The 26176-nt window shown below is 46.9% G+C and overlaps 1 protein-coding gene across 3 annotated transcripts in view; it reads left to right on the top strand.

Annotated features, from left to right (window-relative positions):
• Positions 1 to 25090, top strand: part of FAM107A (family with sequence similarity 107 member A) — an 82731-nt gene extending 57641 nt beyond the window's left edge. For 2 of the 3 annotated variants that reach the window (XM_059076258.2, XM_067043785.1), the window contains exons 3-5: positions 19973 to 20147; positions 21998 to 22154; positions 22647 to 25090. In XM_059076258.2, the coding sequence (XP_058932241.1) occupies positions 19973 to 20147; positions 21998 to 22154; positions 22647 to 22754 (440 nt within the window). In that variant the 3' untranslated portion in view covers positions 22755 to 25090. Of the gene's footprint in view, positions 1 to 4987; positions 5157 to 19972; positions 20148 to 21997; positions 22155 to 22646 lie in introns of those variants that run through there. The other variant, XM_059076260.2, reaches the window with a different exon arrangement.
• The last annotated feature ends 1086 nt before the right edge of the window (positions 25091 to 26176 follow it).

A 26176-nucleotide genomic window follows, 5' to 3' on the forward strand; every position in this document is an offset into this window, starting at 1 on the left:
CTAGCTCTTTGTTAAACATTTCTTGTGTCTTCTTGGTCTGTGCCTCCAGTCTTTTCCCAAGATCTTGGATCATCTTTACTGTTATTACTCTGAATTCTTTTTCAGGTAGATTGCCTATCTCCACTTCACTTAGTTGTTTTTCTAGGTTTTTATCTTGTTCCTTCACCTGGAACACATTTCTCTGCTGTCTCATTTTGTCAAACTTTGTGTTTGTGGTCTCCTTTCCACAGGCTGCAGGATCGTAGTTCCTCTTGCTGCTGGGGTCTGGCCCCTGGTGTGTGAGGTTGGCACAGGGGCTTCCTGCAGGCTTCCTGGTGGGAGGGACTGGTGCCTGCCCACTGGTGGGTGGAGCTGGGTCTTGTCCCTCTTGTGGGCAGGACTGTGTCAAAGGGTATGTTTAGCAGTGCCTGTGAGCTCAGTACAACTTTAAGCAGCCTGTCTACTGATGGGTGGGGCTGTGTTACCCCCCTGCTGGTGGTTTGGCCTGAGGCATCCCAACACTGGAGCCTGCAGGCTGTTGGGTGAGGCCAGGTCTCAGTGCCAAAATGGCAACTTCTGGGAGAGCTCATGCCGATTAATATTCCCTTGGCCTCTGCCACCAGTGTCCTTGCCCCCACAGTGAGCCACAGCCAACCCGCACCTCCCCAAGAGACACTCCAAGACCCACAGGTAGGTCTAGCCCAGGGGCCAATGAAGTCACTGCTTTGTGCTGGGTCCCAGTGCACATAAAATCTTGTGTGCGCCCTCCGAGAATGGAGTCTCTGTTTTCCCCAGTCCTGTGGAGCTCCTGCACTCAAGTCCTGTTGGCTGTCAAAGCCAAATGCTCTGGGGGCTCCTCCTCCCAATGCCAGACCCTCAGGCTGGGGAGCCTGACATGGGGCTCAGAACTCTCACTCCTGTGGGTGAACCTCTGAAATATAATTATTTTTCAGTTAGTGGGTCACCCACCTGATGGGCATGGGATTTCATTATATCACCAAAGTGCCCCTTCTACTGTCTTATTGTGGCTTCTTCTTTGTCCTTGGATGTAACATATCTGTTTTGGTAGGTTCCAGTCTTTTTTCTCAATGGTTGTTCAGCAGTTTTTTGTGATTTTGGTGTTTTCATGAGAGGAGGTAAGCTCAAGTTCTTCTACTCCACCATCTTGTCTGGAATCGAGGGGCTGCTTTTAGTTTGGATGCTTGCTGCCTCTTTCCTCAGTGCGTGCTGGCTGTTATCCCCTTGATATGGGGGTGTGTAGGTGCAGCAGCCCCATGCACACTCCCGGTACAGTGGAGGCGGTGATTGGCACCTGTGCGCAGGTCTCCCAGTGGTGTCAGTGGCCCGCATGCCCCTGGGACAGTAAGGGCAGCAGCTAGCACCCACTCCCATGTCTCCCAGCAGTAGTGATGGCCCACACACTCCTGAGACAGCAGGGGCAGTGGTTGACGCCTGTTTGCCACCCATGCACACTCCCCAGACGGCAAGGACAGTGACTAGTGCCTGCTTCTGGGTCTCCTAGCAGTGGTGGTGGCCCACGCACTCCAGGACAGCAGGGACAGCAACTGGCACCTGTTCACTGCCCATGAGCACTCCCTGGACAGTGGGGACAGTGACTAGCACCTGCTCCAGCTCTTCTAGCAGCAGTGGCAGCAGCCCATGCCCTCCCCAGACAGCAGGAGCAGTGACCAGAGCCCACTCACAGGTCTCTTAGCAGTGGCCATGGCCATGCCCACCTCTGAAGCCCACCACACGGGTGGTAGTGGCTTGCACCTGCCTCCAGAGCTCAGGTAGGTGGTGTTCTGTTGCCTGAGAGAGTGTTCACAGGGAAAGAAGCTCCTATGGCAGTCCTGCCCCTGTTCTCACATGCCCTCCATCATGATGCTTTGCCTCTCTGGAGGGCCCAGGCTTCTTCCAAGTGCACCCTCAGTTTCCACACTCCAGCCTCTTCAGGCTGTCTCCATGCAGCCAACCCCAGTCCTCTCCCTGAGTCTGACCTCCAAAGCCCAAGCTTCAGCACCCAAACCCTGCCCACACCGGCAGACAAGTGTCTCAGGCTGCAGGGTGCAGGGCAGTGATACTGACTATCTGTGCAGGTCACTCTCCATCTTGCCTTGCACAAGCTCTCCTCCGAGGCTCCCCCTCCATCCAGGTTGATCTCCCTGCTGGTGAGGGGACTTCCCAGGGTGCGGGAACCTTTCCTCCTTTACAGCTCCCTCCCTGGGGCACAGATCCCATCCTGATTCCTTTCTCTTTTTTTCTTTCTTTTTTCTTTTGTCCTACCTGGTTACATAGAGGTTTTCTTGCCCTTTGGAAGGCAGAGATCTTCTGCCAGCATTCAGTAGATGTTCTTTGTGAAGCATTTCACTTGTAGATGTATTTTTGATGTATCTGTGGGAATACATGAGCTCCACGTCCTACTCCTCCGCCATCTTGATTCTGCTTTTCTTTCTTTTGCCTCAGGAGACTAATCTAAGAAAATATTGCTACAATTTATGTCAGAGAACATTTTGTCTATGTTTTTTTCTGTGAGTTTTTTGGTGTTTTATGGTGTCATGTCTTGTGTTTAAGTCTTTAAGCTTGAGTTTATTTTTGTGCATGGTGCGAGGGAGTGTTCTAACTTCATTGCTTTACATGCAGCTGTCCAGCTATCCCAACACCACTTGCTGAAGAAACTGTCATCTCCCCATTGTATATTCTTGCCTCCTCTTTAGAAGATTGTCCATAGGTGTGTGGGTTTATTGCTGGGCTCTCTATTCTGTTCCATTGATCCATATGTCTGTTTTTGTGCCAAACCATGCTGTTTTGATTACTGTAGCTTTGTAGTATTGGGAGAGGTATGCCTCCAGGTTTGTTCTTTTTCTTCAGGAGTGCTCTGGCAATTCTGGGTCTTTTGCTATTCCATATAAATTTTATTCTTGTTCTGTGAAAAATGTCGTGGGTAATTTGATATGGATCACATCAAATCTGTAGACTGCTGGACTTCCCTGGTGGTCCAGTGGTTAAGACTCTGCACTTCCACTGCAGGGGGCATGGGGTCAATCCCTGATCAGGGAACTAAGATCCCTCATGTCATGCAGTGCAGCTAAAAAATAGAAAAATAAATCTGTAGATCGCTTTGGGTAGTATGGCCATTTTAACAATATTAATTCTACTAATCCAAGAGCATGGGATATATTTCCATTTCTTTGAATCATCTTGATTCCCTTTAATCAATGTCTTATAGGTCTAAGCCTATAAGTCTTTCACCTCCTTGGTTAGGTTTGTTCCCAGGTCTCTCTTTTTTTTTTTTTCAATGTGATTTTAAATTAGATTTTTAAATCTTTCCCTTTCTGATATTTCATTGTTAGTGTAAAGAAATTCAACAGGTTTCTGTATGTTAATCTTGTATCCTGTTACCTTGATGAATTCATTTATCAGTTCTAATAGTTTTTGTGTGGAGTATTTAGGGTTTTCTATATAGAGTATCATGTCATCTGCATATAATGACAATTTTATCTCTTCCCTTCTGATTTGAATACCTTTTATTTCTTTTTCTCATCAGAGTGTCAGGGCTAGAACTTCCAATACTGTGTTGAATAGAAGTGGTGAGAGTGGGCATCCTTCTCTTGTTCCAGAATTTAATGGGAAAGCTTTCAGCTTTTCACTGTTGAGTATTATATTGGCTGTGGGTTTGTCAGAAATGGCTTTTATTATTGAGATATGTTCCCTCTATACCCACTTCGGCAAGAGTTTTTACCATGAATGAATGTTCAATTTTATCAAATGCTTTTTCTGCATCTATTGAAATGATCATATGGTTTTTGTCTTTTGCTGATATGGTGTACTACACTGATTGATTTGTGTATGTTGAACCGTCCTTGTGACCCTGGAATGAATCCAGCTTGATAATGGTGTATGGTCCTTTTTATGTGTTGTTGAATTCAGTTTGCTAATATATTTATAGAAGCAAAATTGCATTTTTAACGCCTGCATTCATACTTGATGTATGTCCTGGGCCTAATCACTTCCCAGCCAACCAAGACTCTTCACAAGACAGTAAAGGTGGGAAGAGGGCCAAGTTTAACTGGTAGATGCCAGCTTCCTTGCTAGAGGATTAAGAACGACAGCAAAAGCCAGAAGACACTTCCACATTTTCAGGTGAACACTGATTCCGAAATTTGGAGAATGCCTTTGTTATATGTAAGCACCCATGTTGGCCTTCAGCATCTACACACGTTCTTTACTTTCAGACTCACACATTGACTCACTGAGCCAAGATCTATGGAACGCAGATTCTGCCAGGCACAGTGCTGCATGCTGGGGCCCTGCCCTCTGATCACATTGAGTCCAGCTCTCTCTGTAGGAAGAGTCCTACTTGCTGAGCACTGACTATATGCTTTCACTAATGTCATATCATCTGTGTTTTCTCTCAATAACCCTTTTCTCCACATTTGACAAACACAGAAACCAAGGCTCAGGGGTGTTAACTGGCTGCCAAAGGGACTGGTGCCCAAGCCGAGCAGGGAATTACACAAGGACCAGGCTGGCCCAGAGCCGGTCAGCTTCTACTGCCCCACTCTCTCCTGTGCAACATCCTGTTGGCTCCTGTCTGATGTGCAGATGAAGTTCAGGGTAACGTGTAAATAACATGGATGGAGTTTCTGGCCCATAAGTCGATGACCTGGAACTGACCCAACATAGTTTCCCCTCCTTTTGCACTGAGAGCCATTTTCTCCTGAAGAGTTGAACACTGCAGCAGGAAGCTTGGCTCCCTTTCCATCAGGGAAATACCAGAATGCATTCTTGCTGACTCTCCCAGTAGAAACAAGGGAAATGCCTCTACATGAGCTAGGTCGCTCAGAACAAAGCTTGGCGTGTTCTTACTCCTCAACAGTCTGACAAAATCGGTATTTATTTGTGCCTCCCCGGCATGTGGCCTGGACACGGTGTTCCACATCGGGGAAGTAGCCAAGTACCAAGTGCAATACCCGTTACTATAGTAACAGTTCCTTTTTATTGATACCAGAATAAATAGGAATGTGGAGCTGCCTCCCTTGGTGGCACGTTTCATCCCCAGGGCTTTAGGAACCGCCCTTGGAGGCGGCCCTCCTTGCTAGTCTGCAACTCTGGTGGAGTGAGGACCCAGCAACACTGCGCCCGAGTTCCCGTCCCAATGGCACAGGCACAGCTGAGAAGTAAGACTGTTTCTTTTCTTTTTCACCTGCTGCTGAGCTGGGTGCAGTGCGGGGAGGAGGTGTGGGGAACGGAGGGCAGCCTCGGAGCACCAGGTGGGCTGTCAGGGAAGCAGAGCTCTTTGAGCCCAGGTAGCTGTGCTATGTCCTCTCTCTGTAAAATGACTTGGTGGTGCCCCCTGGCACCCTGGGTTTGGGAAAAGGAGAGGAGATGAAGTGCAGGGAGTGCCCAGATTCAGCCCACCATTCTGGTTGATCTCTTTCTTCTAAATGCTCAGATGACTCTGAATTCATGTATGATGTGACCTCACCTAAGTCCATTTTCACATAGTATAGTAGTTGTAATTCTCTTAAGAACTGATAGATAAAATGCCAGAGTGTTGTGGGTGGCACAGTGGAGAGAACACTGGTCAGACAGCTTGGCTCAGACTCTGGAGCCTTCATTTGCTGGCTGTGGGATCTGGAAAAATTAGATGACCCCTTGGAACCTCAGCTTCTTCATCTGTAAAAAGGGGTCTCAAGAGTACCCATCTCCTCAGTCTATTGTAAGGATTTCATGAGATATGGCTGCAGTGCTGAGCACAGTACATGGCACAAGGTGAGTGCATGGCAACGTGTTACCTGCTTGCCTTTCTGGTGGATTTGGCTTTAGCACTTTGCAGTATGAGGCAAGGCTGGTATTGGGCCAAAAATCAGAGATTATAGGATTGGGTGTGTCACTTTTTTGAACTGCTACCAAACCCAGTGGTTTCCCAGTTGTGAGCCAGCCCCAGTACCTGTGTCTCTGGTCAGCTTGGATCCTGAGTGGCTCTTAGCTCTGTTGGTGCTAAGTCCTGCCGGGATCTCCCCCTGGAGGCATTTGCCAGGTGGAGTAGCTGGCATCATGCCACTGGTGGGCCAGCAAGAATATCTGATCTGCCGACACTGTTCCCTGGCTAGCTGCACAATACTCCCCACCAGCCTCGCTAGCGACCTTCCATGTCCAGCCCGGGACTCTGCTATGGAATTGACTTGAAAATACCCACCCAGACCTTCTCACAAACTAGCAGGTCACAGTGGACCCAAGGCAACATGTTCAGGAAGTTTGTCTCGAGTCAGTTTCTCATGGTGTGGGGAGGTTGCATCCCAGTGAACAGCTCTGACAGGGGCTTGTAGGCATTGGCCACAGGCAGCTGGAGATGTGGAGGAGGTTCCCAGATACCCTGTTCTTTGGTTGCTGGCCAGTGAAATACGAATGGGTACTTTCCCCACTGGGAGGAAAAAATCAAGAAGGGTTAGGAAATCCTGTGGCCACGCTTGTCACTTTTACTGAATGTCTCTTTTCCTTTGTCAGCAGTTATTTTAAAAGGATCTCTTCTCCTCTGCCCCTCCACCCCATGAAATGTTGAACCAAGATCCCTGGTTGTGTTCTAAACACAGCAGCTTGAACAGTAATAAGGAACAAGGGCAGGAGGAGGGAGGGCAGAGGAGTGAAGACTTTGACCAACACCCTCAGGAGGAAACACCATCAGCTCGTGCCCTCCTAACAAAAACCAGCCATGGGCAGGCAGGCCTGTGGATTCTGGCTTAAACCCAAAGCAGCTGGGGCCCGGCTGGGGCTCCCCAGTGAGAGGGTGAGGAGTACTCCAGTTACCGCCCTCCATTTTCTCATCTATATTAAGGGCTCACACTGCCTCTTTATTGGGGTTTCTAAAGTGTCCAGAGAGAGAAAAGGGATGTAAACCTGCTTTGTTGACTGAAAGATGCATTGCACCTAGAAGACAGTGGAGTGGTAGAAAGAGCACTGAATCTGGGGTCTAAAGGTTCCGGCTTTGCCATTTATTTTGTGTTATCTTTGGACAAGTATCTTGGCCTCTCTGAGCCTCAGTTTTCTCATTTAGAAAAAGGGAATAATAAAATAGTACCACTGGCTGCCTCCTGGGGTGATTGTGAGATCCAGATGTAGGTGAGTGAGCCTTCATCAAACGTCAAGTGCTCAACACAGGTCCCCTCAGGACAGGAGGCGTATCACTGCCAGGCACTGGGCTAACCATATCATGCACATTATATCATTTCACCCTCCATACAGCCCCGTGAATAGATTCTACCATTATTCCCACTGTAAAGGGGCTCAGAGAGGTTAAGCTATTTGCCCAATGTCACATAGCTAGGAAGGGGGTACCATGATGATTCAAACACGGTCTGGTGCCTCCAAAACATCTGCCTAAACCACTTTGCTTTACTGCCTCATGTGTCATTTGTTATAATTGATGTCATCAAAGACAAAACCAGAACCACCAGGGCAGGGGAAAGGCAGATGAAGGGGACATTAAGCCTTAGCTTAGGGTCCCATAGCCATCCTCAGGATGAACTGGGACCTGACTCTCCATCAGCACCACTTCCCTTCTATCTCTCCTTATTGCTCTCCTGTGGCCAGTGGGGGCGCCAGTGTTTGGTTTCAAAGTTGCCACCCTAGCATCAGCCACATCAGCCCCAGTGGCCTGAGGAACTCACCCTGGGAAAAGTTAGTGATCCTAGCTGAGCCCTGTCTGGCACTGGGCTGACATGTGTGGAACCTCTGGGGAGGAGCTGTAGGACCTCCAGGGTCATCAGCAGAGCCAGGGAAGAACCAAGCAGGACAGCAGAGCCAGGGAAGAACCAAGCAGGAAGCTCCCAGTCTCTCCTCTGAGCTATTATTACCCAGCCTCCTCCTCTAAAGGTCAGTCCCACAGTCTGCATATGAAGTGAGAATTATTTGCCCATCTCATAGTCATGCAAGACACTCAATTTACCTCTACCCCACGTGCATCACTTTAGCTTGTCCAATCTTCACAGCACCTTGATTTTACAGAAGAGAAGGGTCCAGGAAGTTAAATACCCATCCAAGGTCACAAAGCTGCTAAGCACTGTGACCTTAATCAGACCCACCACAACAGCCAGGCCAACCAGTCAGCTGAAATTACTCAGGCCAAAGCAAAAAAGCTTGATTTTTTTTTTTTTTTCTTTAACTCTAGGCTTTACAAAGTTGGTTTACTACTGGAATCACTTGGGGAGCTTTTTATTTTTATGTTATATTGGAGCATACTTGATTTACAATGTTGTGTTAGTTTCAGGTGTACAGCAAAGTGATTCAGTTTATACATATGCATATGCCCATTCTCCTTCAAATTCTTTTCGCATTTAGGTTATTACAGAATATTGAGCAGAGTTCACTGTGCTATACATTAGGTCCTTATTAGTTATCTATTTTGAATGTACTAGTGTGTATATGTCAGTCCCAAACTCCCAATTTATCCCTCCCCTGCCCTTTCCCCCTCAGGTAACCATAAGTTTGTTTTCTAAGTCTGTGAATCTGTTTCTGTTTTGTAAACAAGTTCATTTGTACCATTATTTTTTTTAGATTCCACATATCATATGATATTTGTCTTTCTCTGCCTGACTTACTTTGCTTAGGATGATAATCTCCAGGTCCATCCATGTTGCTGCAAATGGCACTATTTCATTCTTCTATGGTTCAGTAATATTCCATTGTATATATTTACCACATCTTCTTTGTCCATTCCTCTGTTAATGGACATTTAGGTTGCTTCCATGTCTTGGCTACTGTGAATAGTGCTGCTATGAACACTGGAGTGCATGTATCTTTATGGATTATGGTTTCCACCAGATATATGCCCAGGAGTGGGATTGCTGGATCATATGGTATTTCTATTTTTTGTTTTTTGCAGAACCTCCATACTGTTTTCCATAGTGGCTGAACCAATTTACATTCCCACCCACAGTGTAAGAGGGTTCCCTTTTCTCCACACCCTCTCCAGCATTTATTGTTTGTAGACTTTTTGATGATGGCCATTCTGACCAGTGTGAGGGGACACCTCATTGTAGTTTTGATTTGCATTTCTCAAATAATTAGCAATATCAAGCATGTTTTCCAGTGCCTGTTGGCCATCTGTATGTTTTCTTTGGAGAAATGTCTATTTATGTCTTCTGCCCATTTTTTGATTGGCTTGTTTGTTTTTTTGATATTGAGCTGCATAGGCTGTTTGTAAATTCTGGAGATTAATCCCTTGTCAGCTGCATCGTTTGCAAATGTTTTCTCCCATTCTGTGGGTTGTCTTCATTTTGTTTATGGTTTGCTTTGTTGTGCAAAAGCTTTTAACTTTAATTAGGTCCCATTTGTTCATTTTTGTTTTATGGTCATTACTCTAAAAGACGGATTGAAAAAGATATTGCTATGATTTATGTCAAAGAGTGTTCTGCCTATGTTTTCCTGTAAGAGTTATAATATCTGGTCTTACCTTTAGGTCTTTAATGCATTTTGAGTTTATTTTTGTGTATGGTATTAGGGAGTATTCTAATTTCATTCTTTTACATGTAGCTGTCCAGTTTTCTCAGCACTATTTATTAATGTCTTTTCACCATTGTAAATTCTTGCCTCCTTTGTTGTCGATTAGTTGACCATATGTGTGTGGGTTTATTTCTGGGCTTTCTATCTTGTTCCATTGATCTATATTTCTGTTTTTGTGCCAGTACCATGCTGTTTTAATTATTGTAGGCTTGTAGTATAGTCTGATCACGGAGTCTGATTCCTCCAGCTCGACTTTTCTTTCTCAGGATTTCTTAGGCTGTTTGGGGTCTTTTGTGTTTCGATACAAATTTTAGAACTTTTTTCAGTTTTGTGAAAAATGCTATTGGTAATTTGATAGGGATTGCACTGAATCTGTAGATTGCCACGGGTGGGAATGTTAATTTCTTTCTGATCTTTTGTTGTTAGTGTACAGATGCCAGAGATTTCTGTGCATTAATTTTGTATCCTGAAACTTTACTGAATTCATTGATGACCTCTAGTAGTTTTCTGGTAGCATCTTTAGGACTGTCTATGTAGAGTCTCATGTCATCTTGCAAACAGTAACAGTTTTACTTCTTCCTTTCCAATTTGGATTCCTTTTATTTCTTTTTCTTCTCTGATTGCCACAGCTAGGACTTCCAAAACTATGTTAACTGAAAGTGGTGAGAGTGGATGTCCTTGTCTTGCTCCTGATCTTAGAGGAAATGCTTTCAGTTTTTCACCATTGAGAATGATGCTTGCTGTGGGTTTGTCATATATGGCCTTTATTATGTTCAGGGAGGTTCCCTCTATGCCCACTTTCTAGAGAGTTTTTTTTATCATAAGTGGGTGTTGAATTTTGTCAAAAGCTTTTTCTGCATCTATTGAGATGATCATATGGTTTTTATTCTTCAGTTTGTTAATGTTGGTGTATCACACTGATTCATTTGCAGATACTGAAGAATACTTGCCTCCCTGGGTTAAGTCCCACTTGATCATGGTGTATGATACTTTTAATGTGTTGTTGGATTCAGTTTGCTAGTATTTTGTTGAGGATTTTTGTGTCTATGTTCATCAGTGATATTGGCCTGTAATTTTCTTTTTTTGTGAGATCTCTGGTTTTGGCATCAGGGTGATGGTGGCCTTGCAGAATGAGCTTGCGAGTGTTCCTTCCTCTGCATTTTTTGGGACGAGTTTGAGAAGGATAGGTGTTAGCTCTTCTCTAAATGTTTGATAGAATTTACCTGTGAAGCCATCTGGTCCTAAACTTTTGTTTGTTGGAAGACTCTTAATCACAGTTTCAATTTCAGTACTTGTGATTGGTCTGTTTGTATTTTCTATTTCTTCCTGGTTCAGTCTTGGAAGGTTGTACCTTTCTAAGAATTTGTCCATTTCTTCTAAGTTGTCCATTTTGTTGGCATATAGTTGCTTGTAGTAGTCCCTTATGATCCTTTGTATTTCTGTGGTGTCAGTTGTAACTTCTTATTGATTTCTAATTTTATTGATTTGAGTCTTCTCCCTTTTCTTCTTGATGAGTCTGGCTAAAGGTTTGCAAATTTTGTTAATCTTCTCAAAGAACCAGCTTTTAGTTTCATTGATGTTTTCTATTGTTTTCTTCATCTCTATTTCATTCATTTCTGCTCTGATGTTTATGATTTCTTTCCTTCTACTAACTTTGGGTTTTATTTGTTCTTCTTTCTTTAGTTGCTTTAAGTGTAAGGTTAGGTTGTTTGAGATGTTTCCTGAGGTAGGATTGTATTTCTATAAACTTCCCTCTTAGAACTGCTTTTGCTGCATCCCATAGGTTTTGGATCGTTGTGTTTTCACTGTCATTTGTCTCTAGGTATTTTTTAATTTCATCTTTAATTCCTTCAGTGATCAATTGATTATTTAGTAACATATTGTTTAGTCTCCATGTGTTTGTTTTTTACAGTTTTTTCCCTGTAATTGATTTCTAATACAATAATTAGATTTCTAATTTATTACAATGAATTCTAATTTATTACAATGAATTCTAATTTACTAGAATGACTTCTAATTTATTAGAACGATTTCTAATTTCATAGCATTGCAGTTGGAAAACATGCTTGATATAATTTCATTTTCTTAAAATACCAAGGATTAATCTGTGATCCAAGATGTGATCTATCCCAGAGAATGTTCTGTGTGCACTTGAGAAGAAAGTGTATTCTGCTGCTTTCAGATGGAAAGCCCTATATATGTCAATTAAGTCTATCTGACCTAATGTGTCATTTAAGGCCTGTATGTCCTTATTAATTTTCTGTCTGGATGATACATCCATTCGTTTAAGTGGGGGTGTTAAAGCCCCCTGCTATTATTGTATTACTGTTGATGTCCCCATTTATGGCTGTTAGCATTTGCCTTATATATTGAGGTGCTCCTAAATTGGGTGCATATATATTTACAATTGTTATATCTTCTTCTTGGAGTGATCCCTTGATCATTATGTAGTGTCCTTCCTTGTCTCTTGTAACACTCTTTATTTTAAAGTCTATTTTTTCTGATAAGAGTATTGCTACTCCAGCTTTCTTTTGATTTCCATTTACATGGAATATCTTTTTCCATCCCCTCACTTTCATTCTGTATGTGTCCCTAGATCTGAAGTGGGTCTCTTGTAGACAGCATATATACGGGTCTTGTTTTTGTATCTATTCAGCCAGTCTATATCTTTTGGTTGGAGCATTTAATCCATTTACATTTAAGGTAATTATCGATATGTATGTTCCTATTACCGTTTTCTTAATTGTTTTCGGTTTGTTTTTGTAGGTCTTTTTTCTTCCCTTCTTTTGTTCTCTTGTGGTTTGATGACCATCTTTAGTGTTGTGTTTGGGTTGCTTTTTCTTTTTTGTGTGTGTATCTATTATAGTTTTTTGGTTTGCCTTTCCCATGAGGTTTTGATAAAGCAGTCTCTCTCTCTCTCTCTCTCTCTCTCTCTCTATATATATATATATATATATATATATATGTATGTATATATATGTATATATATACATATATATACATACATACACACACACACACACACATACACACAGAAGGTTGTTTTAAGTTGCTGGTCTCTTAATTTCAAATGTAATTCCCATTTCCTGCATTTGTACTCTCTTCTCACAGTTACTGGTTTTGATATCATACTTGTATATAGATGATTTCCTGCTTTTACTGTATTTTTGCCTTTACCATTGAGCTTTCCTATCTGTGATTTTCTTTTTTTAGTGTGGCCTCTCTCCCCTACCCCCAGAGAAGTTCCTTTAGCATTTGTTGTAATGCTGGTTTGGTGGTGCTGAATTTTCTTAACTTGTCTGTAAAGCTTTTGACTTCTCCATCAAATCTGAATGAGAGCCTTGCTGGGTAGAGTTTTCTTGGTTGTGGGCTCTTCCCTCTCATTACTTTAAATACATCCTGCCACTCCCTTCTGGTCTGCAGAGTTTATCAGTATCAACTGATAACATTATGGGAATTCCTTTGTGTGGCATTTGTTGCTTTTCCCTTGTTGCTTTTAATATTTTTTCTCTGTATTTATTTTTTGTTAGTTTGATTAATATGTGTCTTGGCATGTTCCTCCTTGGGTTTATCCTGTGTGGGAACTCTATGCTCTTCCTAGACTTGGGTGACTATTTCGTTTCCCATGTTAGAGAAGTTTTTGACTATAATCTCTTCCAATATTTCCTCAGTCCCTTTCTCTTTTTCTTCTTCTTCTGGGACCCCTATAATTTGAATGTTGTTGCATTTAATGCTGTCCCAGAGGCCTCTGAGACTTTCCTCATTTCATTTCATTCTTTTTTCTTTATTCTGTTCTGTGGCAGTGATTTCCTCCATTCTGTCTTGCAGCTCATTTATCTGGTCTTCTGCCTCAGTTATTCTGCTATTGATTCCTTCTAGTGTATTTTTCATTTCACTTATTATGTTGTTCATCATTGATTGTTCTTTAGTTCTTCTAGGTCTTTTTTAAACATTTCTTGTATCTTCTTGATCCGTGCCTCCATTCTTTTTCCAAGATCTTGGATCATCTTTACTGTCATTACTCTGAATTCTTTTTCAGGTAGATTGCCTATCTCCTCTTCATTTTGTTCTTATAGGTTTTTATCTTGCACCTTCATCTGCAACATATTTCTTTATCGTCTCATTTTGTCTAACTTACTGCGTTTGTGGTCTCCTTTTCGCAGGCTGCAGGATCATAGTTCCTCTTGCTTCTGGTGTCTGCCCCCTGGTGGGTGAGGTTGGTCCTGAGGCTTGTGCCATTATCCCCTTGATAGGGGGTTTGACTGGTGTTCTGGTGACCAGAGCCTGCCCTGGCTATTGCGTGAGGCCTCCCCTTTGCTCTGTGGTTGTCACTGCCCTGTCAGGGGCAGAGTCCACTCCCTAATTGTTGGAGTAGAGGCTCCTAAATCTGTTTCTTAGCTGTGTCTCTGATCTGTGGTGTGAGGTGAGTGGGACTGGAGAACTCCCACTAGGAGAGAAGCCACTGTGTAGTCCTCTGGAGCTGTGAACGTGCTCTGTTGTGTCCCCTTTCGCCTGTTGTGCGGGCTCACAAAGTACACTGTTGTTGGCATTGCTCTCGGTCCCACCTTAACTGCGGGTATGCCAGCAATCGGCCTTGTTGACTCTCAGGCGTTGTTTTCACCAGGCCACTGGTGCAGGTCCACTGAGGTCAGGCCCCAGGACTACAATAGTCGTGCACCTGGACCCGCGGTGGGAGCTGTGGAGGCAGCTCAGACTCTGGCCTGGCCCAGACCCCAAGTGTACGTGCCTACAGAGCCCACAGCTGCTAAAGCCAGACCCATCCCTGCTGCAGGAGCACTTGCTGTCCTTTCTGATGTTTAGCAGGTGCTAAATTTAGGAAGTCGTCAGTGGACGTGTATCTGCATGGTTCACTCAGCCACGAGGAGAGATTTCAGCTCTTCTTCCTTAGTCACAGGGCCCCTGGCCCCTTAGTCCCACTGTGCTCGGCTGTGGTTTCAGCCCCACCTCTGCGTGTGTCCCCCCAACCAGAGTCTGCTCCAGAGTGTGCCGGAGCACACGAGCCCATCAGGCAGGAAGCAGCCAAGGCAGCACTCAGGGAAAGCAGGCCGCCCAGGGCAGGAGCTCCTCAGTCCTGTCCCCTCAGGCTGTCTTCTCATGGCCAACAGCAGTCCCCTCCCCAGGTCTGCTCTCCAAACCCCACGTTCCAGCCCCCAGCCCCCGTGCGCACCCATCTCAGGCCGGGGCATGCAGGGCTGTGGCACGGACCATCTGTGTAGGTCTCTCTCTGTCCTGACCGCCACAGACTGGTTGCTGGGCTCTCCTCCGAGCCCCCGAGGCTCCCCTTCTGCCCCAGCTGATCTCCCCACTGGTGAGGGGCCTTCCCCAGATGCAGCAACCTCTCCTCACCTTCAGCTCCCCACCAGGGGCACAGGTCCCATCCTGCTTCCTCTCCTCTTCCTTTTCCCTTCTTCTTCCATTTGTCCTACCTGGTTATGTGGGGATCTTTCTTATCCTTTTAGGTGTCTGGGGGGTCCTCTGCTAGTGTTCAGCAGGTGCTCTGTGAGACTTGTTCCATTTGTAGATGTATTCTTGATGTGTCTGTGGGGAGAGATGAACTCCATGTCCTCCTCCTCCTCTGCCATCTTGGAAAGTCCTCTCCCATGACGTGATGCGACATCTGGCAGCTCCAAATCTCTGGGTCTCCGTCACCACCCAGGATGCTGGTACAGTCACCCAGCATTCTTTTGTTGACGGTTGTTCAGCAGTTAGTTGTTGTTCAGCAGTTAGTTGTGACTTTGGTGTTGGTGTTTCCATGAGAGGAGGTGAGTTCATGTCCTTCTACTCTGCCATCTTGTCTCCACCCCCTTGGGGAGTTTTTAAAAATCCCAAAGGCCAGGCTGTCTCCCAGGCCAATTAAATCAGAATCCCAGGGTAGGACTCAGACATTGTTATTTTTTAAACTCCCTCTGATGATGTCAGTATGCAGCCAGGGTTAAAATCCACCGATTTAACTAGTACAGTTTTTAAGGAGAATGCTCAATCCAAGAGTAGAAGTTGGGTGTTTTAATAGTGCTTATTAATAACAGCTAACAAGGTGGCCCCACTCATAGTTTCATCTATAGGAGTGAGGCCCTGGAGTTGTTCAGTGCACAACCTGCCTCGCTGTATGTGGCAGCTCTAGTAGCCAGCACTTATTGAGTCCTCCACTCAGTGCTAGGCACTTACTTGCCAAGCACCATGCAAGTATCACCTCCTTCGTTTTGTAACAACCTCATGAAGAAGTGTGCTGATCAAGAGCAGCTGTCACACCTACTCAACGCTGCTGTTCTAGAGGAAGCAGCTGCACACAATAAGTAATGAGTGGGTATGGCTTTGTTCCAAAGGGGATGGATTTGACCCAAAGGCTATAGTTTTGGGACTCCTGCTGCAGAGGGTAGGTACACTTACCCATGGCTAGGAACGGGCTGAGCCAACATTCAATCCAGGTTCTAACGGCTCCAACATTATTCTGCCTTTCTTTGACAACCACTGAAGGACATTCATTAGCTACTCAACTTTCTCCTCTTCCCTGCCAGCTCTTCCTTGGGGCATTCACCTTTTTCTTTACAGAGATGACCTTACGCTCACCTTACCTCACGTCTTTGCCCCATCACGGCCACTTCCCCAAAAGTCTCAGATCGCTGAGGACACCCCAGCAGCCTGAGAGACCTGGCCAGAGCAGCCCTGAGAATGGACCCCTCCTCTGCTCAGGGGGCCCAGCTGACCCTCAGGAGAGCCTGATTTTCCTGGCCTAGATCCTGTGCTTTGTTGAGCAGCCTCTTTTATTCCAACACCTATGTGAGGCTCTTCTACATGGAGGCCTCTTTTAATTAAATTAAAGGCAGGAAGGTTGGCTCAGCAGCTGTCTGAACCCTGGGGGCCACACACACACACATCCATGGATCTCACACGTGTTTGCTGGAGTTTAGAACACTAACTGGCAAGGGAAGCAGTTTTCCCACCTTGCAGCTCTGAGCTGAAGAACCAGCCACTTCCTTCAGGATTCCTGCCTCAATGACCACACCACCCTAGTCTCAGCAAAACATCATCTGCTACACCTCACCAATTTTTTTTTTTTTTTTTAATATGCCTAGAGCAGGTCCTTGAACCAGAGCCGGTCATTGATTGGACCTGGGGTGCAGGACTGGCTACATAGTTTGCAGGGCACAGTGCAAAATGAAACCGCACGACCCCCTTGTAAGCACGATCCTGTGTGGTCCCTGCTGGGCTGAGGACTGGCCCCGGGGCGGCCAACTCATTGGCTCATGGATGACCTTTGAAGTGAAGGTCCTCAGCCTGGCCAATCAGATGTTTTTCCTCTGGAATTTAATGGGAAAGACAAAGGCTGCCCATTGGAAGTAAAAGAAACCAAAGTCCTATCAAAAATTCCCAAAACCTGCTCCCAGTTTTTCCCCTACACAGCAGTGAGAATGACCTTCTTAAAATCAAACCAGAGGCCATCTTTCCCCACCTTGAAACCACCCATCCGCCCTCACTCCATGCTCCCCCGCTGTCACTCCCTCACGCCACTGCAGACACACTATGCCTTTCTGTTTCCTGCACAGACTAAGCTTGTTCAAGGTACATGAGTCACACATGCTGTTCCCTATGCCCCACACAGGCTCCCTCTTCCTTCTCAACCGTCAGATCTTAAAGGTCACCTCCCAGAGAGGCCCTCTTGCTGCACCTGGCTGAAGGAGGGCCCTCCTGTTAGTCTCTATCCTAGCGCCGCCCACCCCCCAACCCCAATTCCCTGAGCAGGCTCCTCGCGATTTGCAATCATTTATTTTTGTTGGTTTGTGTACATGTTTGCTGTCTGCCTCCCTAGCAGGATGTCAGCTCTGTGGGAGTGGGAGCCTTGCCTGTTTAGTTCATCTCTGTCTACCACCATACCTGGCAGATTATAGAAACTCTAACATATGGTAGGATGAATGAGTAACTGTATGATTGTGTACTTTCTCAATGGCCATTCCTGTTAGGCAGGAGCTCTTGGTTTTGTGGACTTGTTTTGTTATCTGGCCACACCTGAATTTTCTCATTAGTTCCAAAAGCTTTTCTGTTAATCCATTTGGGAATTCTGGGTACATATAGTGATATCTTATGCAAATATTAATTCTGCCCTCTCCTAAAGTTATATAATTTCTGTTTCCTGCCTCATTGCTTTGGCAACATACAGTTAGTTGTTTTAAAGATGGTGTGACTGATGAAAATTATGAAGGTTTGGGGCACACAGGAACTAAGGGCAGGACCACTAGCCAAGGAGCTGAAGCAGTTCGTGTGGTGTGATAATGACCTGGGTAACATGAGAGCTGAGCACATAGGAAGAAAAGAATATAGCTAAGAATTACTCAGATAAAGGATTGGTGAGACTTGGTAATGGGAAAAGACAGTGGAAGGGGGAAAAATTCCCCAAACTCCAGTCTGAATCAAGATATTCTAACGCACTGGCTCCCAGACAACTTAATCTCAGACTAAGAAAATATCCACATTTTTAAAGGAGGAGGGAGTTGATATAGCCAACTGTTTGTTTTGTCAAGTGCCCATTTTTAACTAACTACTAAAACCTACCACAATCACTTTTTAAGGACCAAAAAATTAAGAAAGATATAACCTGAAAAACAAATAGCCTTATGAAGAAAGAAGAGAAAATTAATTAGAATTCTCATTTTAGAAGTAGTTTTGAGATTGGGAATTCAAAAAAGAAAATTAGCAACCATGTCTCTAGGCTCTGACACTTAATTATTATAGGATATTTTGGATGTAGCAAGATTAACACTTTTCTCAGTTTACACAGCATCTTTACAAATGGGGTCTCAATCCTCCTCAAAGCACCCCACAGTAGGTAATAATAGAAACGCCAAACCTGTGTCTGGAGTGCTACCATGTGCAAAGCATCATCTCCCCTTTGATGCCCACATTCCCTAACATGTCACCTTGCAATCTGCACTCCATCAAACCCCCTCCTCCTGTGTTTTCCAACCCCACTGACCTATTATCCACTTCCAGGTTCTTGTACAGACCACCATCCCTGTCTAGTTTACTTGGAGAACTCCTGTTCATCAAGCAGAAAATGGCTTTCATCCTCTTCCCAGCAGGAGGGAAGAAGTGAGGGTCTGTCCACAGGCAACACGGTGGTTGGTGGTTTTTAAGAGGGGGACTAGAGCCTGACGTATGCAGCGGGGACACAGCCCCTCAGTTGCATCATGGAAACCACATGCCTTAAAGCACTGGTTCCCCAAGACCAACCTCCCTGAGCATCAGTTTTCTCATCTGTACAACCTCAAAGCTTTATTATCAATTGCCAACAAATATTTATTGAGTGCCTACTATATAACAGACCAGACACTGTCAATGCCTAGCATATAGTAGAGGCTCAACCTCAGAAAAGCGGGACTCATAAAGGGAGCAGAGCCAATGCCTAAATTTTCACTCTAAATACTACATGCAGCTAATGGCCAGGCTGTGTCACCCTCTTGAGACTTTTTCTTAAAAATCCCCAGCCCCACTTGCACTCTCACCCTCACCCTTGTACTTGCTTTGGGGCATTTCAAGGATATGGAGCCAACTTGGAGAGTAGTGGGCCCTTCTGCCTGAATTTCAAGTGCATTGACAAATTTCAAGCTACTGTGGAGGAAATGAGGCCATCAGGAAGTCAGATATCTGCATTAAAGATGACAACCGGGCTTCCCTGGTGGCGCAGTGGTTGAGAGTCCGCCTGCAGATGTGGGAGACGCGGGTTCGTGCCCTGGTCCGGGAGGATCCCACATGCCGCGGAGCGGCTGGGCCCGTGAGCCATGGCCGCTGGGCCTGTGCGTCCGGAGCCTGTGCTCCGCGGCGGGGGAGGCCACAGCAGTGAGAGGCCCGCATACCGCAAAAAAAAAAAAAAAAAAAAGATGACAACCATCCCTTTGTAATTAGACATGGCAGTCCTGGGATTTCATACCCTCCTCTTTGGTCTGGAGAAAGTGAAAAGCTGGACATGTCCATGAGGAAATTTGGAACTACAGATAGGGAAGTTGGACGATAAGGGGTGATATTTTCTTTTGATCACTGCTTTTATCCAAATTATCCCTAACAAGTACATATTGCTCTTGTTAAATATCTTTTCTTTTTCTGATACAAGCTCAATGAGAAACAGAATTCCTTTTTTATAGGAGGGAAAATTTTTTTTTTTTCAAAGTCAGGCCAAAAACATTTGTACGTGTCAACCCATACACTTTGTGACCCCACTTTCAGGGGTCAAGAAAAGTAGCACTTTTCTATACCCCACTTTACAGCCATCATCTCCAGTCCTTACAGCCCTGTGCACAGGCTCAATTATTTCCATCTCACGAATGAGGAAACCAAGGCTCGGAAAGGCAAGTAGCTTGCCCAGGGCCGCACAGTAAGCTGAGATACAGCTAACACCAAAACCCTTGCCCTTCAGCTGTGCCCAGGAGAACGGGTGAGACTGCGGGCCCGGCTCTGACCAACTCCCCTGTCACTTCTACAGCCTCCATGTACTCGGAGATCCAGAGGGAGCGGGCGGACATCGGAGGCCTGATGGCCCGGCCGGAATACAGAGACTGGAACCCGGAGCTCATCAAGCCCAAGAAGCTGCTGAACCCCGTGAAGGCCTCCCGGAGCCACCAGGAGCTGCACCGAGAGCTGCTCATGAACCACAGAAGGTGGGAGTGGAGCTCGGCTGCCTCAGTCTGGCAAGCACCGCCTCAGGCCTGCTCAGGCGCGGGGAGGTGCCCCTCATGAAAGGCAGGCCTTGTAGTCATCCTGGGGCTCCTAGAGGCTGAGGAGGTCAAAGGGTGCCCCACATGGTCACCAGCAGACACTGGGGAGGTCCAAAAGCCCTGTTCCCCCACCCAGCTACCTACCTGTGGCTGCCCTCCAGGTGCATTTACCATGTGCGAGGCACTGTGCCCAGACTTGGGGCTACAAGAAGGAATGGGACCCAGGTCCTGCCCTCACAGAGGAGATGAATGCATAACCAGGTGGTAGGATGGGTGCTTGGATTGGGGCATAAATGGGCCTGTGACCCCAGAGGAACCGCCAGGCAGGGTTCCAAGACAGCATCACTTCCTCCATGAGGTCAAGGCCCAAAGGGTGGGCACAAGTCAGCCAGCTTAGGAGGGCGACATTGGCCGGTAGAAGCAAGTATGTTCCCAGCAGATGGGTAAGCATGTGCGAATGGACAGGAGACAGGAGTAGCTCAGAGTGGCTGGAGCAAAGATTGTAAGGTGGGCCAGAAGAGACATGTGGACCTGCAAAGGGTCTCAAGCAGGGGTGTCACAGTCGTGGAGGGGGTATGAGGGGAGCAGGGAGGCCAGGAGCATGCAGTGAGCAAGGCAGGCTTGGGGCATCAGGGCTGGGGCTGGATTATTGAGAGGGATTGTGGGGGAAGGGGAGAGGGAGGCTGAGCTTTCCGCCCCTCCGAGGCCGGAGCACCAGGATGAAGGCCGCAGTGCCTTTGAAGCTCCCTCTACTGGCCGTTTTTGGTATTGGCGCTGGCTGTGATGTTCATTCTTGTTTTCAGTTGTGTGCAACATCCCTTCCCCAGATCTCACTTTGCATCCTCCGTGTTGTGCCCACCCCCTCCTCTTAGTCACAGTAGTCTCTCTGTATCCACAGGGGGTTGGTTCCAGAACCCCCCACAGAACCCCAAATCCACAGACGCTCCAGTCCCTTAGGTATTTAAAATGGCATAGTACAGGCAGCCCTCGGTATCCCCGGATTCAGCCAACCACCGATTTGATCCGCGGAAACAAAGCGCTGACTGTGTATTATGAGTATTTTCTCAGGTTGCCTTTTAGAGTCATCCCGTTTAAAATCACCACAATTAAACAAAAGCCTAAAGACAAATCAGGGGAAATATTTGCAATATAAATGATAAAAATATATACGTATCTCTTATAAATTCATACGGAAAAAATGAACAAAAGATAGGGGTATGGTTAGGTCACAAAAGAAGAAATGCAAGTAGCTGGCAAACATCTCCAAGGCTGGTCCATGTGACTAGCAATCAAAGAAACAATGGAAAACCAGATATTTTTTGCCTACCAGATTCTCAAATACAAAAAGATGGAGTAGTGACAATAGGGAGAAACAGATGCTCTTGCATACCGTTGACGGAAGTATAAAGTGGATAATCTTTTCTAAGGAACAAGACGGGAATATGTATCCAAAATCTTTTAAAAGAGCCTGACCCAGCAACTCTACCTCTAGAAACTTTTCCTGAGAAAATAACCAGTAATATCATAAAACCTGGCCTCTGAACTTAGACAGGAGTAGGTGCAAATCCTCATCCAGTCCCTTCATAGCTGTGACTTGGACTGGTGTCTTAAATCCTAGGAGCCTCGCTTCCCTTCCCTGTATAATGGGACAGTAATGGTTTCACCTCCCCGGGCTAGCACGACGATTGCACGTTGAACGATGTAATGGTATAGGTTGATGTCTGTGCAGGGTGTAGCCCTGGGTGGGGAGAAGTTGGGGGTCTCCTAACAAACACCTCCTCCGGCCACCGCAGGGGCCTGGGCGTGGACAGCAAGCCGGAGCTGCAGCGTGTCCTGGAGCACCGCCGGCGGAACCAGCTCATCAAGAAGAAGAAGGAGGAACTGGAGGCCAAGCGCTTGCAGTGCCCCTTTGAGCAGGAGCTCCTGAAACGGCAGCAGAGGCTGAACCAGGTGTGTGGGGGCCCCCAGACCCGGCCCACACCTCCTCCAAGACTGTCTCCTGGTCCAGGGAGGAGCTCTGCATGCAGCCACAGCTGACCACGAGGTTGAGCAAAATGGGGACTGCACCAGGAGTCCACCCCTGGCCTGAGTCCTCACTCTGCTACTTCCTTTGCTGTGTGACTTTGGGCCAGTGGCTTCCTCTCTCTGAACCTCAGTTTCCTCATGCGCCCACTCTATTGCATGCTGATTCTGATTGCCTTCTCTCGACTGCCCCGTGAGGTCGGTGGAGTTCCCATTTTAGAAACGAGGTTAGCCATTTGAACCAGGCTTCACGGGGAGAAAACAGTCTCATGCTCTGTTCCCCCCAGCTACCAGGCTGGGGGCAAAACTGATCGCAGTTCTGCTTCCCCAGAGAGGACCCTCGGTCCAAACCCAGTGGCTTTTGAGAATGGGAATTCCCCTAGCCCACCCACTTCACATCTCTGTTTCTCTCTCCTTCAGCTGGAAAAACCACCAGAAAAGGAAGAGGACCATGCCCCCGAATTTATTAAAGTCAGGGAAAACCTGCGGAGAATCACCACCCTGACCCGTGAAGAGAGAGCGCTTTAGAGCCGGCTGCTGGAGCTCCAGCGCCCCCTGCAGCCCGCCCCTGGTCCGCACACCTTCCTGCAGCCCTGCTGTAGCTGGCAGCCCTGGGCCCCTGGTCTTGACACATCTGTGATGTTCAAACTCGCTTCTGTAAAATGCGTTGTCGCAGAGGGCCGCCCTCCCCCCAGCCCCCTGAAGATGGGGGCTCCTGAGCTCCCAGCCTTTTCGTTCTGAGTACTCATCCCTCCTGCTCCAAGAAGAAGCCACTGCTGGGAAAACTTTCACCAGGCACCTCTCCCTGAGGGGGCTTCTGAGCTCTGCCAAGATTTTTCTGGCAGAGTTGAGAAGGCACAGGGGCCTCTCTGGCTGGACAAGCCATCCGTTCTGCCCCGGCCCCATGGGGCCCTGCTTCTCTGGGCAGCCCAGCTCCCAGGTCTCCGAGAACTTCCCTGCCTGGGGTGGTCTCTGCAGACCGGTGTGGGGCAGCTCCGCGGAGTATCTGTACTCTGCAAGCCACCTGAGGGGAGGACGGGTCTAACGACGACAGCTTCTTTCTCAGACTCTGCCAGCCTTTCCCCAACCCCATGCCTTTATCTTCTCCTCTCCACAGCCCTCCCCTCTCCAGGCCCTGTAACCACACCTAGCCAGGGCTGCAGCCCTTCCACTCCTGGACGGCTAGAACAGTGCTTCTCAAACTTCACGGTGCCTATAAATTACTGGGGATCTTGCTAAAAGACCGGCTTTGGGGTCAGTAGATTTGGGGTGAGGGATGAGATTCTCATTGCTAAGAAGCTCCTAGACTGCTGGGCTGAGGCCCACACTGTACCCGGCAAGGCTGGAGCGTCCAGGGGTGGCCAATATTGGAAGCGTCATCCCTGAGGCCATCTCTGCCCCACAGCGCCCATGGCCCTCTGCCCTGGAGATTCCCACCTGCCGCCACAGCCCCCAAGGGCTCCTTATTTTCTACCCACCCCAGGGACCTCAGGCCTGGGAAGGCTCTTGCCTAGCAAATTGTGTTGGTTATGTGACCAGAAATGTATGTAATCGCCAATCTGCATTTCTTACCACACTGATGCAATTCTAGCCAAAGACTCCCACAAAACTTTTCTTTTAAACCTTTTCCCGAAGCCTATGAAAAGCAAATTATAAAGTGATTTCCAATAGGCTTCTGAAAATATAAAAAATGGTTTGAAAACCCTACAGCCACCCTTCCAAACTGGTCCCGTTGAGTCCCCGTTTCCAACCTCTGCACCTGGGACCCACCCCTTATTTGGTTTCCATCACCTGGGCCAGCTCCAGTGAATTCACCCATTCTTCCTCAAAGCGCCCTTCCCAACGCGAGACCAAATGTTTCAGTCTTTTGCTCCAATGCCATACTTAAAGATTTAGAGGCTAAACCAGGCCTGTTTCTTTTTCCCCTGAAATTCCTGCCTCTGGCTTTGTAAACCCATCATTCAAGGTAGCAGGGCAGTGCTAGAAAAGCATCTCCTTCCACGCCCCAAGACTGCCAGAAAGAACTACCGCTGGGATGCCCTTTGATACTTGGACCAAAGGTGGGAGGAAAGGGACCATACCGGTCTTACATCTAACTGGGTGGCTGGAGAGTGACCAAAAACATCCTTTTTCCTATGGGGGGCGGTGGCTCTTAAAGTCTCTCAAAGGTGACAGTCTTAAGTGAGAAGATTGTAATACTGTTTTAAATGTCTGCCAGGTGAGAGAAATGCTAAAAATGCACAGTCCCTAAATAAAGACCGCCCCTTCCCTAAAGAAGTTGTCCCCTGTGTGTTGTTCAGACAGGAGAAGCAAGACTGAGTATCTAGGATGAAGTAGGCCCCTCCAAGGGAATGCTTGGGATTTCACTGTGTGGGCCCCATAGGTGCTCCACGGAGACAAAGCCCCAGAAATAGAAGGAACCTCAAGTACCATGTCGTCCGTGGAGCCATGGCAGACACCCTTGTTCACTCCCCAGTGGTCAGCCCCAACTCCTTCTCTCCAGCCATCTCCCATGGTAGAGGCTGTAAATACAGAGTCTCACTGTTACAGCCTCCTTTACAGCTTGGGGTGACCATGTGACCAGGTATGGCCTGTGAAATTTAAGACAAATTCTACAGGGGCTCCTAGGAAAGCTTATGTTTTTCTGATAAAAGAGACAGACTGGGTGACAACTCCCTGCTCCTCCCTCCTTCCTACCTTGATGATGGGATGCCTGGAGCCACAGCAGCCATCTTGCTACAATGAGAAAATGGCCAAGAGAATTTCAGAAACACTGACCTGTCATCACTTGACCAAGCCAATGCCAGCAGCCATCCTCCTCCAGAATTCTTGTAAATAAAAATAAAACCCTCTTGTTTAAGCCATTGCTGGTTGGTCTCTGTTCCCTGCAGCCAAAAGCATTCCTAACTGACACAGAAGGCCAACCCTCCTGCCCAGAATTACCTGCAGACTGTGCTGAAAAGCCAAATTCCTCTTTGCCATCAGAAACCTACTGGATCAGGATCCCCAGCAGCCGTGCCCGGGATCTGTTGGTCTACACTTCTTCCATATAGCCTACATGGCACCAGTCTGAGAACTGGTATTTGGGCATCGCTAATGCACACATCCTTCAGTAAGTGTTTGTTGAGTGTCTGCTCTACGCCAGGAAACATGCCACGTGCTGGGGGCACAGTGGGAAATAAAACATCTGGATTATTGCAGTGGGCTCCTCCTACTGTTCTCCCTGCTTCTGCCCCTGCCTCCTACAGCCTATTCTCAACAGAGCAGTCAAAATGTTAAGATGTTAAAAATCCTGTTAAAATCTAAGGCAGATCTGTCACTCGTCTGGCTCCCAATAGAGTCATTCCTGTGACCTAGAAGGTCCTACGCGTCCAGCTCTCTTCACCTCGGCCCTACTTCCCACTGTTCTCCTCTTCCTCACGCAGCTCCAGCCAGCCCAGCCTCACACCCACCAGGCATGTGCCCCCCACCCCTTGGCCTTTTCACCTGCTGTTTCCTGGCCGGGAGCGTTCTTCCCTCACAGAGCCGCACAGTTCACTCCCTCGCTTTCTTCAGGTCTTTTTTCATGCTCTTTCTAAACCAGGTCCCCTTGGTCACCCCTCCTAAAATCTCAACATCACCTACACTCCTCCTATCCCTTCTTTCCCTGCCTTATTTTTCCTCCTTACCACTTATCACCATCTAGCATATATTTTACTTATTTATCTTGTGTGTCTCTCCTAACAATAATGTCGGCTCCATGAGGGCAGAGATTTTTGTCTGTCTTGTTTACGGCTGAATCCCAAACGGCCTTCCTCCTTCCTCCTTCCCTGCCAGCAAGTAGCCTAGCCTGTGCCATGCTGGCAGCTAGGCCCCAGGTGTCAATTTGGTCCAGAAGCTTTCCTTTGGCCTCTTGGGCTTTTGTCAGTATTCCTGGGCCCTACTAGCACTTGTGTCTTCAGAACTCATAT

This window comes from Kogia breviceps, chromosome 10, assembly GCF_026419965.1.
Source record: "Kogia breviceps isolate mKogBre1 chromosome 10, mKogBre1 haplotype 1, whole genome shotgun sequence".
NCBI lineage: Eukaryota > Metazoa > Chordata > Mammalia > Artiodactyla > Physeteridae > Kogia > Kogia breviceps.